The sequence below is a fragment of the Triticum aestivum genome, chromosome 7D (assembly GCF_018294505.1).
Source record: "Triticum aestivum cultivar Chinese Spring chromosome 7D, IWGSC CS RefSeq v2.1, whole genome shotgun sequence".
Taxonomy (NCBI): domain Eukaryota; kingdom Viridiplantae; phylum Streptophyta; class Magnoliopsida; order Poales; family Poaceae; genus Triticum; species Triticum aestivum.
In genome coordinates this window covers 514,082,054-514,098,572 of record NC_057814.1, presented here as the reverse complement: position 1 = coordinate 514,098,572, position 16,519 = coordinate 514,082,054, and the positions used below count along the sequence as shown (strand labels likewise).

At 48.1% G+C, this 16,519-nt stretch overlaps 2 protein-coding genes across 3 annotated transcripts; both read right to left on the bottom strand.

Moving 5' to 3' along the window:
• Window positions 1-288: 288 nt before the first annotated feature.
• Window positions 289-4,590, bottom strand: LOC123166372 (uncharacterized). Its single transcript, XM_044584165.1, has 12 exons — window positions 3,829-4,590; window positions 3,523-3,725; window positions 3,207-3,404; window positions 3,027-3,098; window positions 2,843-2,938; window positions 2,604-2,683; window positions 2,449-2,527; window positions 2,109-2,352; window positions 1,827-2,020; window positions 1,607-1,712; window positions 1,436-1,522; window positions 289-1,331 (listed from the first exon to the last, which is right to left on the bottom strand). Exons 1-12 carry the CDS (start codon window positions 4,298-4,300, stop codon window positions 508-510), a joined length of 2,655 nt encoding a protein of 884 aa, XP_044440100.1. The 5' UTR covers window positions 4,301-4,590; the 3' UTR covers window positions 289-507.
• A 308-nt stretch (window positions 4,591-4,898) lies between these two features.
• LOC123166373 (putative pentatricopeptide repeat-containing protein At3g13770, mitochondrial) lies at window positions 4,899-11,911 on the bottom strand. 2 transcript variants are annotated; one of them, XM_044584167.1, is made up of 7 exons: window positions 11,366-11,911; window positions 9,101-10,745; window positions 8,618-8,732; window positions 7,489-7,599; window positions 6,240-6,610; window positions 6,064-6,172; window positions 4,899-5,183 (listed from the first exon to the last, which is right to left on the bottom strand). In XM_044584167.1, exons 1-2 carry the CDS (start codon window positions 11,778-11,780, stop codon window positions 9,310-9,312), a joined length of 1,851 nt encoding a protein of 616 aa, XP_044440102.1. In that variant the 5' UTR covers window positions 11,781-11,911; the 3' UTR covers window positions 4,899-5,183; window positions 6,064-6,172; window positions 6,240-6,610; window positions 7,489-7,599; window positions 8,618-8,732; window positions 9,101-9,309. The 2 variants fall into 2 exon arrangements, with proteins under 2 accessions (XP_044440102.1, XP_044440101.1); XM_044584166.1 differs by having other exon boundaries at window positions 9,251-10,745.
• Window positions 11,912-16,519: the final 4,608 nt, after the last annotated feature.

Here is a 16,519-nt window from a genome sequence, read left to right as displayed (position 1 = left end):
CTTGGGTGAGGTGAGCCGTGGCGGCCAAAAGCTCTCGTGTCGTGACCACACCTACACACTCTGTGCATCACGGCACGCTATGCCATATGCCTACGTATCGAGGATTGTACCACACGCCCACATGAACAATAATGCTGCCATATATGTGCACCTAACAGGACGACACTTATGGTGGCCCGGCATGAATGTAAGGTGCATGGATCAAGATCTTGGCCAACCTCGAGAAATCTCAACCACATCACACACGGGCCGCTCTTACACCGAGATCGATGCATGCAACAAACACTGTTTTCACTCGAGGAACATGCAACAGCATTACTATTGTTTTGGTGATGGGAGGTGCTACTCCAACAGTACATGTAGTAATTGTGTGGCCGTGGCACATGTCTCTGCCACTGCCACTGCCACTGCCAGAGCCAGACTGCAGCCGCTCTCTGAACTGAAGCTCTGGTCTGTCGGCCCTCCCAGTTTCACATGGAGGGTCAGCGCTTCAGCGGCGCGTTTCTTTCAGCTGTCGGCGGCGGCGGTGACCAGGTTGAAGTAGACGGTGTAGAACTCGTCCTGGAGGCTGCGCAGCGGCTCCAGCACGAAGCTCCTCTCCGTGCCCTTGGCCACGAAGCTCAGCGGGTGGTAGCGCCGCAGCGGCGCCGCCTGCGTGAAGCTCGCCGCCTTCCGGAACGCCGCGTCGTCGCCGCCGCTCGTCCGGCAGCCGACCTGGGCCTTGTCGCCGGCGCGGTAGCCCCTTGCGCCGCCGGGGGCCGTCACGAAGCACCCTGGCCTGGTGCCGAGCTCCAGGGACACCGAGCCGGGGAGCCCGTCCAGCCCGGGCACGGCGTTGAACAGGGCCTCCGGCCCTGGATGCAGCTTGACCTCGAAGCCGTTGGTGATCGCCATGCCCGGCCTGTCGAACGGCGCGATCGTCACGTTCGGCCCATGCAGAACAGGAGCGGCGGCGCCGTGCTCAGCGGCGGTGCTGTCAACCACGTACGTGTCGACCACGATCGTGGCGCGCACGCACGCGTCGCTGCCGGCGGCGGGCATCTCGTCCATTGTCAGCGTGCCGTCGGTGGCCGACACCGACAGGACGAAGGTCTGCGCGCCGGACTGCTGCGTCAGGGTGACGAGCTGCGAGTTGATCGCCTGATGAGGGAGCGCGGCGATCCAGTCGGCCGTGGAGGTGGCGTTCCTGGCGTCCACCTCCCACATGCCCGGGGTCAGGCCGTCGTTGGAGTGCTCGGTCGCGTTAATGGTCTTGTTGCCGTGTGTCAGGCCGGCGAGGAGGTGCGGCCCGAACAGCACTGCCTGGATGGATGCATACTCCGGCCGGTCATCTGAAAAAGAAAACTACAGTTTCAGACTCTTTTTGAGTTCAGAAGACGCCTAACGTTCTTCCCAGAAAGATTCAGAGTTTCAGACACTGTCTGAGATTTCATACCTTTGATTGCCTCGGTTCTCAAGTTAATGGGAAATTGGAGCACTAAGGTATCATCGCCCCAGAGTTTTGTCAAGGTGAGGAAATCACCTGCGAGAGAACGATAAGCTTTAAGCAGGGGATTTCTCATAGTTGTACACATATGAAATATCAGTAGTTCATCAGTGAAGCTACCTGCAGAAGTCAGGTTGAGTTTTTGGCCATTCAGAGTTGCCGTTGCGTCAACTGTGGATGTCCATGAAGGGATCCTCACGCTCACCTTTGCTGGCTGGGCATCTCCCTGTGTGCATTAGAAAGCAAAACAGATGAAAAATGTCATACTAATTCTTGCTTGGGTCAAAGAGGCTGCAGGCCTAGCTAAGCACCATGGCTGAGAGTGTCATTCAGAAGCTACCTTGGCAGAAATGGAGATTGTAACCTCAAAGTAAGAATCCGTTGACAACAGTGGCTTGGCCTGCTGCACGACGGTGAGGCCTGCCGCCTTCCAGTCGAAGGTGCTCGGTATGTGCTGAGCGATGTAGAGCCCCGGCACTTCACCCTCCTCCAGGAAGTATATGGTGTCCCCCAACTTTGAGAACGACTCTATCCCTGTCAATTGTCAATTCAATCTTTGATTTAGAAACAACAGCAGCAGTAGCAGCAACAAGATCACTTCTGCGGGTACTGAAGAATTTACCTGTCCCGTAGCAGCACCAGAAGGTGTCATTTGGACCTCCCCACCCTCCTGGGTTCTTGGGAGGGAGGCCGGAAGGGGGCCCGCCGCTGATGCTCTTGGATCGCCCAGGACCCATGGGAAGGAAGTAGATCATGACACCAGGCTGCGTTCCCCTCTGGTTGCCCATGATCCCGTTGATGAGCAGCCTCTCGTAGTGATCGGCGTACTTGACTTCCTTCGTCCACCTGAACAGGTTTCGGGACACCTGCAATGGATATAGCACAGCAAAAGGCAGGTTCAGAATCTGTCTTTTTGGAGAATTGTTAACACCTGTGATGGTAGATTGAGTGCAACACTTGACCTTAAGCAAGTTGTAGGTGGTGCAAGTCTCCTCGTTCGAGCTGATTTTGATCTCGTCTACTAGTCGCTTCGGGTCATGCCTGACATTTGCAAAGAACTTGAGCGGGAAAAAATCCTAAGGCGGAAATATGGTGATAGGTAAGTATTATCGCTCACCAGTGTTCCATGGTAGATGTGCCTCCTGTCGCAAATGTGTGGGAGGAGTTTACAACGTCAAAGAAGAATGTTGCAATGTCCTGTTCCATGGGTTAGTTCAGTATTCAGTTCACCAAATTTTTGAAAAATGGATGGTACTGTGACATGATAGTTGCACAGTTACAAGTTGATGAAGACTATGACGTTGTCCATCAAGGTGGAGGTCTTTGCCAACGATTCTAAGAGAAATTTCAATTTACCTTGTAAAGATGGTCACCGACGACTTCATATCTCTTCTGCGCACCGATTAGGACAGGAATATGAGTATTGACATGCAGCCCTGCTATATCATCACCCTGAAAAGAAAAAGGCCGGCATCACCGAACCGTTGCTTAAAAATTGTGAAACCTCCGAAATCAAAATGAAACCCAAAGTTCTCCTGACATGAAGGCTGAGGGGGCCGAGGAAGCACGGTTTGTCGAAAAGATGGGCCATCGTCAGGTGCTTCTGTTCTTTCTGCAGAGATAGAAAACAACTCATAAGGATTTGATACATACACCACAAGCTCACAACCGGAACGAAGATCACAAAACACTACTAGTTGCAATGATAGTACGATATTACCGTCAGAGTGTACAGCTGATACATGACATCGTTCAGTCCGCCGGTCTCCTCGTTCATCGCCTCCCAGTGCCTCTGAATCGAGTGCGTCTGTATCAGGTTCTTCACACGTTCGCTGAAGTAATCCGTCATCCACACCACCATGCCAAGGCCTTTTCTGTTCCCGGCCAACGTGTACTGGTCCAGAAGGCCTTGCATGATCTGTCAGAAAACAGCAAGCAAAGTGACATGACATGAATGATGTGAGTTTTTCTCAGTAACTGGAACCAAATCACACTAAAAGTTGGATGGTGTTTTTTGTTTTGATGCGGGGATCGACCTTGTGGATGGTGTAGTAGGGCGACCAGGCCTCGGAGAGCTCCTCGTACATGTCGAACGCCTCGTCGGGGTAAGCCGAGAGGTAGCCTGTGCCCATCTTCCTCTGGCAGTCGTCGAGGATGTCCACCACCCTGGCCATCTTCTCCCGGAGGGTGTCGTTGTGCGTGCTCGCCCACATGTGCGCGCTCGCGCTCAGGTAGTGCCCTGCGGACGAACACGAACACCTTGCTCAGATGAAATGCAAGAAATGTACTGTGGCCGGAACGGAGAGATGAGGAGACGGGCGGAGGTGGCGGCGGCGACTGACCTACGAAATGGCCGCGGAGCTGGCCGTCGGGCGCCTCCCACCCGCCGTAGGGCTCCCCGACGGTGGGCAGGCCGGCCTGCTGGCGGAAGCTCCAGGTGAGGCGGTCGGGGTCGAGGTAGAGGAGGTACTCCAGGTTGGTCTGCTGGCCCTGCCAGTACATGGAGCCGGGGCCGAGGCGGATGTCGTGCAGGGACGCCTGGGAGAGGAACTCCGCTGGGGCGCCGCCGCCGCCGGCGTGGCGCGTGAGGCTCCGGTAGAGCGCGAGCCAGTCGAACTCGGCCTTGGCGCCGAGCTTGCGCGGCAGGAGCGCCATCCAGGTCGCCTCCTCCGTCGGGTTCAGGTGGGGCAGGCCGTCGTCGTGCTTGCCCTGCGTGCTGTCGTACAGCCGGTCCACGCACAGGTGCAGCGCCGCCGCGCCCTCCATGGCCGCGGCCATGCACAGAAGCAGCAGCGGCACCATGCTTCGCGCCATTGATTCTCGGTGGACTACAGTCTACGACGCTCCAGCTTGCACGGGTCACGGAGAAATGGAGAAGGACGTATATATAGGCACGAGGCGTGCTACATGTACGGGATAAATGGCGCGAAAAAAGCTTTGCGCGGCTGACGTGGAAAGCGGTCGGTTGACATCACGGGGGATTAGATTAGTAACAGGGGAGAAAACTAAGGAGCGCGCTAGGCGCCATTTTTTTCCCAGGATTTAACATCAGGTGAGAAAAACTCTAAAAAAAATCAGGTGAGAAACTAAGGAAGAAGATTTGTCAGTAGAATTCCGTAGTCGGTTATTCGCGTAGGTGTAGCATTTCCGTACTGGCATTAAGGAAAACACGGTAGGCATCATGTCACATGAAAGCTTCCATGGCAGATGTCTCTTCCAGTATCTCTAAACACTACCAAAGGTGAGGTGTATAGGAATTACAGCACATTTCTTTAGCGTGTGTGAAGGAATTACCTTTAGCGGCCAGAGAATGAATGAGGAAAGGGCCGAGGCCCAACCACAGGCCGACCTTGTTGGAGAGAAGTACAACCTCTAGCTGCCCTCCTTTTGTTTTGTATGCAACTTTAGACAGTGGAAGAAAAGAATCTGCAATCTGCATTCTATGATGCACAAAGCAACAAGTTTATTACAATATCATGTCAAAACAAAATACTACTCCCTCCGTTCCATAATTGTTGTCCTGGTTTCAGTTCAACGATAATCATGTTCTCCTCAGGGCCTGCTCGGCGTGCCCCAGCCCTCCTCCTTCCTCTCCGCCTCCTAATCAACGCCCTCCTCAAACTCCGCTGTTGACCTGCCCCCTTCTCTCCCTGCCCGTGGCCGATGGTGATGCCTCGCTGTTCCGCCTGAGTATGGCCTGCCCAATCCACTTTTTAGTTACCCATCTACGGTTTCGTCTAATGGAGTAAATGGCTTGCGTGTGATAGAATGCATAACATGATAATTGTATATGGCATTGCTGTCCCATAGTTAAATTGTTAAACGGAATGTACATTATAAAGTTATTTGTATGCAGTATTACTATAAGTACCGGGTAACATAATGGACCGCAAAAATGAAGTTTTTAACAGTGCCTCAAACTCTCCGGATAATACCAAATCCTGAAATAGTTCCTCAAAGTAAAGGTAGTCCCAGGTTGTCTTCAAGATTTTGTCTGTTTGCCCAGCTGAACTTTACAGTCTTGCAGGGATGCAACCAACGAGCCCATCTCTTTGCACTCTTTTGCTATTCATGGCAAGGTAGTACATGTGCAACAGGTACCATGATGGCTGAATGCCAGCCATGTTAGCCTATCTCAAAATTTGGCTTCTTGCTAGTTCATGAACAAACACCAAGAATCAGTCCCTGCTAGTGTATTAGGTCCTCAATATGGGAACCTTTTTTCAAAACCTCAGGATTTTTCTTAATTCCAAGGGGACTGAGATAAGGTAAGGAAGCAGTTGAAGCTATATGCACAAAAGGTTCCACAATAGCTAATCAATTATGATATTTTTTATTGCTACAAGAACAAAAGCTTCCACAATAGCTAATGCCAACAATGGTCTTGTCAAGATTGTAGTTCCGTGATCAGACAAACAATAGGAATCAATTATAGCTACAAGCAAACAAGTTTCTACAATAGACACTATTAGCCCAGATAATTCGAATGACCTTGGGCATTATTGTTTCATTACAAGGCAAACAATAGAAACCATGCAGTTGCATGAATAATAGCTTCAGTTGTAGCAGCTACTAACCTTAGTACGTCTTTTTTTGTGGGACCTGCCATATGAGACCATGATGCAACCTAAAACTCTGAAGTGCCCTTGGCGCAACGACCAGTGATAATGAGAGAGCGCAAGCTTCCTGTAACCAAAGGTGAGGTGTGAAGGAATTGCTGTATTTTCTTTTAGCATGCGTGTGAAGTAATTACCTCTAGCGGTCAAAGAATGAATGAGGAAACGCGCCGAGGCCCAACCACAGGCCGGCCTCCTTGTTGAAGAGAAGTAAAACCTCTAGTTGCCCTTTTTTATTTTGTACTTCAGACAGTGCAAGAGAACACACTGCAGTCTGCATAGTATGATGGGCAGAGCTTCAAGTTTATTACAGTATATAATGTCAAAACAAAACAGTGATAGGCCTCCATTTCTCCTCAGGAGCTGCTCGGCGTGCCCCAGCCCTTCTCCGTCCTCCCTGCCTCCTAACCGCAGGGAATCAATGCCCTCCTGAAACTCCGCTGTTGACCCGCCTTCTCTCCCTGCCCGTGGCCAATGGTGATGCCTCACTGTTCCGCCTGAGTATGGCCTGCCCAATCCACTTGTTAATTACCCATTTAGGGTTGCCTCTAATGGAGTAATGGCGTGCGCGTGATAGAATGCATAACATGATAATTGTATATGGCATTGCTGTCACAATGTTAAATTGTTAAATGGAATGTACATTATAAAGTAATTTGTATCCAGTATTACTATAAGTAGCGGGTAACCTACAGAAACGCTAAAATGAAGTTTCTCACAGTGCCTCAAACTCTCCGGATAAAACCAAATCCCAAAATAGTTCCTCAAAGTAAAGGTAGTCCCAGATTATCTTCAAGATCTTGTCTGTTTGCCCTGCTGAACTTTACAGTCCTGCAGGGATGCAACTAACCAGCCCATCTCTTACACGCTTCTGCTATTCATGGCAAGGTAGTACATGTGCAACAGGTACCGTGATGGCTGGATGCCAGCCATGGTAGCCTTTCTCAAAATTTGGCTTCTTGCTAGTTCACGAACAAACACCAAGAATCAGTCGCTGCTACTGTATTAGTTCCTCAATATGGGAACTTTTTTAAACGTCAGGACTTCTCTTAATTTGGAGATAAGAGACTGAGATAAGTTAAGGATGCAGTTGTAGCTACATGCACAAAAGCTCCCACAATAGCTAATCAATCATGATATTGTTTATAGCTACATGTACAAAAGCTTCCACAATGGCTAATGCCAACCATGGTCTTGTCAGCATTGTAGTTCCATGATCAGACAAACATCAGGAATCAATTATAGCTACAAGCAAACAAGTTTCTACAATAGACACTGTCAGCCCAGATAATTTGAAGGACTTTGGCATTATTATTTCATTACGAGACAAGCAATAGAAACCGTGCAGTTGCATGAATAATAGCTTCAGTTGTAGCGGCTACTAACCTTAGTACGTCTTTTTGGTGGGACCTGCCATATGAGCCCATGACACAACCTAAAACTCTGAATTGCCCTTGGCGCAATGACCAATGATAATTGAGAGAGAGTGCAAGCTTCCTGTAATCAAAATGGTAACGTAAAAAATCTCCATCATAGTGCACAACAGTCAAAGCACGGTTTGTTCGCACAAAAGGTGTGGAAATTCTGGAGGGAAGTGATGTTTTAGCTGTGAGATTTATATCTTGGCCACATACAGCTTTCACTGCCCTGTCTATGCTATACACTGTTCTATGTCCATGAAGGCAATTTGATTCACTTTTCTAATGCCGACTGTTTGTGAAACACAGCTTAAATGGCTAACTTTTTTATCTCATTTGTCAACTAAATATTTCACTGTCGAATCTACAGTGAGCAGCAACTGAAGATAGCCTGAAATTATGTCTGCACACAAACCATCTGGAAACATAATGAATAGCTGGATCACAGTACCAGCTGGAGTTCTCCAATGGTTTGTGCATGTAAATGTGCTATCTTCATGTTTCTCCGAAGTCCAGCTAAATAGGTTAACAACGAATATGTTTATTTTCCTTATTAAAAATGGACCATTTCGGGAGATGTTTGTAATAACGCAAATGATTAACTTAAACATGTAATAGGTGATTGGCCTCATTAGTGAGCCATGGTAGCCTTTCTCAAAATTTGGCTTCTTGCTAGTTCATGAACAAACACCATTGGGTCCTCAATATGGGAACCTTTCTTCTCAAAACCTCAGGATTTTTCTTAATTTCAAGATAAGAGAATGAGATAAGGTAATGAAGCAGTTGAAGCTACATGGCACATGCACACAAGCTTCCACAATAGCTAACCAATAATGGTATTTTTTATAGCTACATGCACAAAAGCTTCCACAATAGCTAATGCGAACCATGGTCTTGTCAGCATTGTAGTTCCATGATCAGGAAAACAATAGGAATCAATTATAGCTACAAGCAAACACGCTTCTACAAAAGGCACTGTCAGCCAGACAAACAATAGAAACATTTGAAGGACCTTGGCATTATTATTTCATTCCAAGACAAACAATAGAAACCTTGCAGTTACATGAATAATAGCTTCAGTTGTAGCAGCTACTAACCTTAGTACATCTTTTTTGTGGGACCTGCCATATGAACCCATGATACAACCTAAACCTCTGAATTGCCCTTGGTGCAACGATCAATGATAATTGAGAGAAAGAGGGTGCAAGCTTCCTGTAATCAAAATGGTAACATAAAAAATCTCCATCATAGTGAACAACAGTCAAGAGAGCATCCTGTAATTAAAGCAGCGCTTTCACTGCCCTGTCTATGGTATACACTATACTATGTCCGTGAAGGCAATTTGACTCGTTTTCTAATACCGACTGTTTGTGAAACATAGCTTAAATGGCTCACTTATTATTTCATTTGTCAACAAAATATGCACTGTCGAGTCTACAGTGAGCATAGAAGATGTCTTTTTCAGGTACGCAGCCTACAGGAAGTTACGCTACAATTTTGAAGTATAGTATTTCCCTTTAATGTATGAATAAAGTAAAGCGAATTGAAGAAAAAACATCTGTTAGCAGCCACAAGCTTACAAGTATGGAGTGCTAAGAAGAACCAACTGTGGCTCTTCGTAGCAAATCTTTGGTAATCTCTCTGATAACTGAACTCGGAATGAACAGAGCATTTCTCTTTCACTGCTCTCATATTCAGCATTACATTGCTTATCCTGTAAGCAGTATTACCTGGACAAAAATAGCTCTGCTGATCAGCAAAGCTATATGGTAACACATCAATGTTTCTTTCACCAGTAGTCTCCACAAGTGCAAGCTCCATCTGTAAGTAGATGAAATCGATTTTTATCCCTGAGAGATATCTCCCTTCCATAAATTTTTGAAACAAACTTCGCAAAATTATGGCAGTCAACACAGATACGAAGATTCTTCATAACCCGGATAGTCAAGCCTGGAGGGGTGTTCATCAGTCCAAAAGTTACTGCCAGCTTCTCACTGTGACCAAGAAGCATGCGTTCTTTCTGCTCATCGTCAACATCATGCAGAACACAGCTCAGGTTCGGAACAAAGCCAGCTGCTTTAATATCAACATATATCTCCTTTATCTTAGCATCTATATCTTTCTTCCTGGGATGGAAACGATCACTTGAGCGGAAGGTGTGGATAACCTTGTCAAGAATTATCCAGCTCTGCCCTGGTTCCTTGGTCACCGTCTTCTCCAGCATTAAGTTCCTAACTCTGAAAACATCTTTCCACATTCCAGCAGCAGCATAAATGTTAGAAAGGATCACATAGTTTCCAGCATTTCCTGGCTCCATGTCCAGAAGTTTCTGAGCAACAACCTCACCAACACTAACGTTAACATGAACTCTGCAAGCACCAAGCAATGAACCCCAAATTGCTGGAGTCGGCTCAAATGGCATATCCTGTATCAAATCTAAAGCCTTCTGTAGTCGTCCAGAGCGTCCAAGAAGATCAATAACACACCCATAATGCCCAATGCTGAGAACTGCATTTTGTTCTTTTACTATAAGATCGAATATGTCAAGGCCCTCATCAACCAGCCCACCGTGACTACAACCAGATAAAACAGCCAACAGGGTAACGCTGTCAGGCTTCACTTCTTCAGTCATAGTTCTAAAGAGCTGAACAACTTCATGCCCTATGCCATGTCTACCATATCCCATAAGCATTGCATTCCAACTGATGGTTGATCTCTGTGGCATGTGATCAAATACCCTCCTTGAGTATAACAACTTGCCGCACTTGGAGTACATATCAATCAAAGAATTCTGTAGAACAACGAAAAATGGTAACTCTTTACGAAGTATTAGTCCATGAACTTGCTTGCCATAATCCAGGGAGGCCAGCCCAGATAATGAAGTGAGAAGGGTCGTAAAAGTAACATAATTGCATTGCATCCCTGCACTGTACAACTGCCTGAACAAGTCCAAGGCTTCATCATCAAGGCCCAGCTGAGCATAGCCAGATATAATGGCGGTACAGGAAACAGTGTCTCTTTCTGGAAGCATGTCGAACACCCTCCGAGCTTCTTGGATATTCCCTGCCTTGGCGTACATGTCAAGAAGGGAGCTCCCAACAAACATGTGCGACTCAAAATTTGTTTTGGCAACAAGAGAATGGACTTGCTTGACCTGGTGTATGCTTTGAGGGCCAGAACATGATGTAAGAACAGTTGCGAAAGTGAATTCATTAGGCTTGCATCCTGCCAGTTAAAAGTATAATAGATTACACATGTGATACATTTGAGCATGCATGGAAACAAACACCCAAAGTGGAGGACCATGTACACAATTCAGTTGACTAACAATGACCATGCACACCCTCCGAGCATGGACACATTAGGCTTGCTCTCTTTCTGGACGTCATCTTGAAGTGGAAATCAAGAGGCACATAACAGGTTGTTGGTAGAATTGCGGTGGCAAAATGATTAAGTTCTGTTAAAGGGCTTCAAATGCAGGACAAATGATAACACCGATAATGAAGGTGGATCTACTGGCTCCTATTGTATGCACGACACCCATATAGCAGTATCAAGGTCTTCAACCATGTGTTAAATCAAAAGAAATATTCCAACTCCAGCACTACAGATAACTCGCTGAACATAAGGTTTGAATACCAAATGAGGGATAATGCTACAACAAAACCTATTGAATACCAGAAATCATGCTACAAAAAGTGGGCCGAGTTTCATTTCAATCTAGCCTATTGTGCACCAAAACAAATGACATCTCTAGATTCCTATGCATGCGCTTGTGTACATGGTCATTGTTATTCAACTGGTTAACAAAGACGTCAGAAGACGGGACGATCAAGATGATTTACCAGCTCTAAGCATCCGGGTGAATAGCTCCAACGCCTCGGCGTGCCGGCCGCTCTGCGAATACCCCGAGATCATGGCCGTCCAGGACACCACATTCCGTTCCGGCATCCCGTCGAGCACGTTGCGCGCGTCGTCCAGCGCGCCGCACCTCGCGTACATGATGACCAGCCGCGTGGCCAGGTACACGGGCGGGCGGTACCTCGCCGTGACCATGTGCGCGTGCACCTGCCTTCCTTGCTTGAGCGCCCGCCTCTCGACGCACGCCGTGATGGCGGCGTCGTAGTCGTGGAAGCTCGCTCCGCCCCCGGCCACCGCCACCAAACCCGACGCTGTGGTGCGCCGAGCCGCCGCACCACACATGTCGCGGCGCGCTAGGCGGGGCACGGCGGCACGCCGGAACCCGAGCGTCACGAGCATGTTCCTGCTGCCTCCAGAGAGCGCCGGGTTCGCACGGGCATTTCCTCGAGCACCTCTTGCGCGCCGCCGTCGAGGTCCCCGCTTATGTTCCTAGCCCAGCACTAAGCCTAAGGGAAGGGGGGCGCCTTGTACCGTCCGATCATCGATGGACGTATCAGATGACGAGACCCAAGATATCAGTACTGTCGCTCAGCGAACGCTTTGCTTCTAGTCTTCCACAACGTTCACCAGATGTTAAGAGCATCTACAGCCGGACTTGCCAAATCCGACTCCTTAAACGCCCGCGGACATGCCCGGACTAGTCCGCGGACAGTGACCGGTCACTCCTCAAAAAACACATTTCACATCCGAATACCTCAAATTCATATTACTCCCTTCGTTTCAAAATAGATGACTCAACTTTTGTACTTAGTACAAAAGTTGAGTCATCTATTTTGGAACGGAGAGAGTATTCACCCTGAATCTCGGCATCATGGATAGGCCTCAACCGCTCCGAGCTTGAGAGACCTTTTTTCGAGGACGAGCTATGGAATGCCATCAAGCAGCTCCCCATGGGCAAATCGCCGTGCCCGGACGGATTCTCCTCGGAGTTCCTACGCTCATGTTGGCCAATCATCAAGGACGACTTTTGCGAGGCCTTTGATAAGCTATTCACTGGCAATGGGCGAGGCTTCCAGAAGCTCAATGAAGCCCTAATTGTTCTCCTGCCGAAAAAAGCTGACGCCTCCACACTCTTCGACTACCGGCCGATCAGCCTTATTCACCTCGTTGCCAAGCTATTTGCTAAGGTGCTTTCGCTTCGTCTCGCTCCTAGGCTCGGTGAGCTTGTCTCCACGAACCAGAGCGCGTTTGTGGCTGGATGCTCGGTTCATGACAACTTCCTGCTGGTGCAACAGACAGCTCGATACCTTCATCAGATTCGCGCCCCGCGAGCTATGCTCAAGTTGGACATTGCTAGAGCTTTCGACTCTGTCTCTTGGGCTTTCCTGCTCGAGACCATGCAACACCTCGGTTTTGGGCCACGTTGGTGTGAGTGGATCTCCATTCTTCTCTCTACAACCAAGACTCGAGTCCTCATCAATGGGAAACCAGGCCCACCGGTCCTCCACAAGAAGGGGCTGCGCCAGGGCGATCCCGTTTCCCCTATGTTGTTCGTCTTGGTCATTGACGCGCTTAACACCCTCATGCAGCACACGGTCAGTATGGGAGTTCTTCGTCGGCTTACCTCCAGGCGGATTGCCTCGAGCATTTCACTATTCGTAGATGACGTTGTCTTGTTTTGCCACCCGGACGAGGACGAGCTGACCTCCGTCAAGGCCATCCCGCACACCTTTGGGGCGGCATCTGGCTTACACACTAACTATGCCAAATGCTCAGTCACCCCCATTCAGTGCTCTGATGAGGCTACGTCTGCGATGGGCGCAACTCTTGAAGGAAATATGCCCTAGAGGCAATAATAAAGTTATTATTTATTTCCTCATATCATGATAAATGTTTATTATTCATGCTAGAATTGTATTAACCGGAAACATAATACATGTGTGAATACATAGACAAACATAGTGTCACTAGTATGCCTCTACTTGACTAGCTCGTTGATCATAGATGGTTGAGTTTCCTAGCCATAGACATGAGTTGTCATTTGATTAACGGATACATGTTCCTATGACTATGAGATTATGCAACTCCCGATTACGGAGGAACACTTTGTGTGCTACCAAACGTCAGAACGTAACTGGGTGATTATAAAGGTGCTCTACAGGTGTCTCCGATGGTACTTGTTGAGTTGGCATAGATCGAGATTAGAATTTGTCACTCCGATTGTCGGAGAGGTATCTCTGGGCCCTCTCGGTAATGCACATCATTATAAGCCTTGCAAGCAATGTGACTAATGAGTTAGTTGCGGGATGATGCATTACGGAACGAGTAAAGAGACTTGTCGGTAACGAGATTGAGCTAGGTATTGAGATACCGACGATCGAATCTCGGGCAAGTAACATACTGATGACAAAGGGAACAACGTATGTTGTTATGCGGTTTGACCTATAAAGATCTTTGTAGAATATGTAGGAACCAATATGAGCATCCAGATTCCGCTATTGGCTATTGACCGGAGACGTGTCTCGGTCATGTCTACATAGTTCTCGAACCCGTAGGGTCCGCACCCCTTAAAGTTCTGTGACGATCGGTATTATGAGTTTATATGTTTTGATGTACCGAAGGTAGTTCGAAGTCCCGGATATGATCACGGACATGATGAGGAGTCTCGAAATGGTTGAGACATAAAGATTGATATATTGGAAGCCTATATTTGGACGTCGGAAGAGATCCGGGTGAAATCGGGATTTTACCAGAGTGCCGGAGGGGTTACCGGAACCCCCCAGGGGTTAATGGGCCTAGTTGGGCCCTAGTGGAGAGAGAGAGAGGGGCCGCCAGGGCAGGCCGCGCGCGCCCTCCCCCTCTGGTCCGAATTGGACTAGGAAGGGGGGGCGCCCCCCTTTCCTTCTCCTTCTCCCCCTTCCTTTCCCCCTCCTAGTAGGAGTAGGAAAGAGGGGAGTCCTACTCCTACTAGGAGGAGGACTCCTCCTCCTGGCGCGCCTTACAGGGCCGGCCGGCCTCCCCCCTTGCTCCTTTATATACGGGGTAGGGGGGCACCCTAGAACACACAAGTTGATCATTGATCTCTCCCAGCCGTGTGCGGTGCCCCCTCCACCATAATCCACCTCGGTCATATCATAGCGGTGCTTAGGCGAAGCCCTACGACGGTAGCTTCATCAACATCGCCACCATGCCGTCGTGCTGAAGAAACTCTCCCTCGAGCTCTACTGGATCGTGAGTTCGCGGGACGTCACCGAGCTGAACATGTGCTAAACGCGGAGGTGCCGTACGTTCGGTACTGAGGATCGGTCGATCGTGAAGACGTATGACTACATCAACCGCGTTGTCATAATGCTTCCGCTTAACGGTCTACAAGGGTATGTGGACGACACTCTCCCCTCTCGTTGCTATGCATCACCATGATCTTGCGTGTGCGTAGGAATTTTTTTGAAATTACTACGTTCCCCAACAGTGGCATCCAAACCAGGTTTATGCGTACATGTTATATGCACGAGTAGAACACAAGTGAGTTGTGCAAGTCATACTGCTTACCAGCATGTCATACTTTGGTTCGGCGGTATTGTTGGATGAAGTGGCCCGGACCGACATTACGCGTACGCGAGACTGGTTCTACCGACGTGCTTTGCACACAGGTGGCTGGCGGGTGTCAGTTTCTCCAACTTTAGTTGAACCGAGTGTGGCTACGCCCGGTCCTTGAGAACGTTAAAACAACACTAACTTGACGAACTATCGTTGTGGTTTTGATGCGTAGGTAAGAACGGTTCTTGCTCAGCCCGTAGCAGCCACGTAAAACTTGCAACAACAAAGTAGAGGACGTCTAACTTGTTTTTGCAGGGCATATTGTGATGTGATATGGTCAAGACATGATGCTATATTTTATTGTATGAGGTGGTCATGTTTTGTAACGGAGTTATCGGCAACTGGCAGGAGCCATATGGTTGTCGCTTTATTGTATGCAATGCAATCGCCCTGTAATTGCTTTACTTTATCACTAAGCAGTAGTGATAGTCGTAGAAGCAATAGTTGGCGAGACGACAACGATGCTACGATGGAGATCAAGGTGTCGCACCGGTGACGATGGTGATCATGACGGTGCTTTGGAGATGGAGATCAAAGGCACAAGATGATGATGGCCATATCATATCACTTATATTGATTGCATGTGATGTTTATCCTTTATGCATCTTATTCTGCTTTGATTGACGGTAGCATTATAAGATGATCTCTCACTAAATTTCAAGGTATAAGTGTTCTCCCTAAGTATGCACCGTTGCGAAAGTTCGTCGTGCCGAGACACCACGTGATGATCGGGTGTGATAAGCTCTATGTTCAAATACAACGGGTGTAAGCCAGTTTTGCACACGCAGAATACTCGGGTTAAACTTGACGAGCCTAGCATATGCAGATATGGCCTCGGAACACTGAGACCGAAAGGTCGAGCGTGAATCATATAGTAGATATGATCAACATAGTGATGTTCACCATTGAAAACTACTCCATCCCACGTGATGATCAGACATGGTTTAGTTGAGATGGATCATGTGATCACTTAGATGATTCAAGGGATGTCTATCTAAGTGGGAGTTCTTAAGTAATATGATTAATTGAACTTTAATTTATCATGAACTTAGTACCTGATAGTATTTTGCTTGTCTATTTTGTTGTAGATAGATGGCCCGTGCTGTTGTTCCGTTGAATTTTAATGCGTTCCTTGAGAAAGCAAAGTTGAAAGATGATGGTAGCAATTTCACGGACTGGCTCTGTAACTTGAGGATTATCCTCATTGCTGCACAGAAGAATTACGTCTTGGAAGCACCGCTGGGTGCCAGGCCTGCTGCAGATGCAACTGGCGACATTAAGAACGTCTGGCAGAGCAAAGCCGATGACTACTCGATAGTTCAGTGTGCCATGCTTTACGGCTTAGAACCGGGACTTCAACGGCGTTTTGAACGTCATGGAGCATATGAGATGTTCCAGGAGTTGAAGTTAATATTTCAAGCAAATGCCCGGATTGAGAGATATGAAGTCTCCAATAAGTTCTACAGCTGCAAGATGGAGGAGAATAGTTCTGTCAGTGAACACATACTCAAAATGTCTGGGTATAATAATCACTTGATTCA

What these genes read in the sequence shown, in the direction of transcription:
- LOC123166373 (XM_044584167.1), bottom strand. Translation starts at nt 11,780, where the DNA reads ATGCTCGTGACGCTCGGGTTCCGGCGTGCCGCCGTGCCCCGCCTAGCG. An exon ending in CACCCGGATGCTTAGAGCTG is followed by an intron (nt 10,746 to 11,365) that starts GTAAATCATCTT and finishes TTTAACTGGCAG; the next exon opens with GATGCAAGCCTAATGAATTC.
- LOC123166372 (XM_044584165.1), bottom strand. Translation starts at nt 4,300, where the DNA reads ATGGCGCGAAGCATGGTGCCGCTGCTGCTTCTGTGCATGGCCGCGGCC. An exon ending in ACATCTACCATGGAACACTG is followed by an intron (nt 2,528 to 2,603) that starts GTGAGCGATAAT and finishes TGCAAATGTCAG; the next exon opens with GCATGACCCGAAGCGACTAG. An exon ending in ACTCAACCTGACTTCTGCAG is followed by an intron (nt 1,523 to 1,606) that starts GTAGCTTCACTG and finishes GTTCTCTCGCAG; the next exon opens with GTGATTTCCTCACCTTGACA.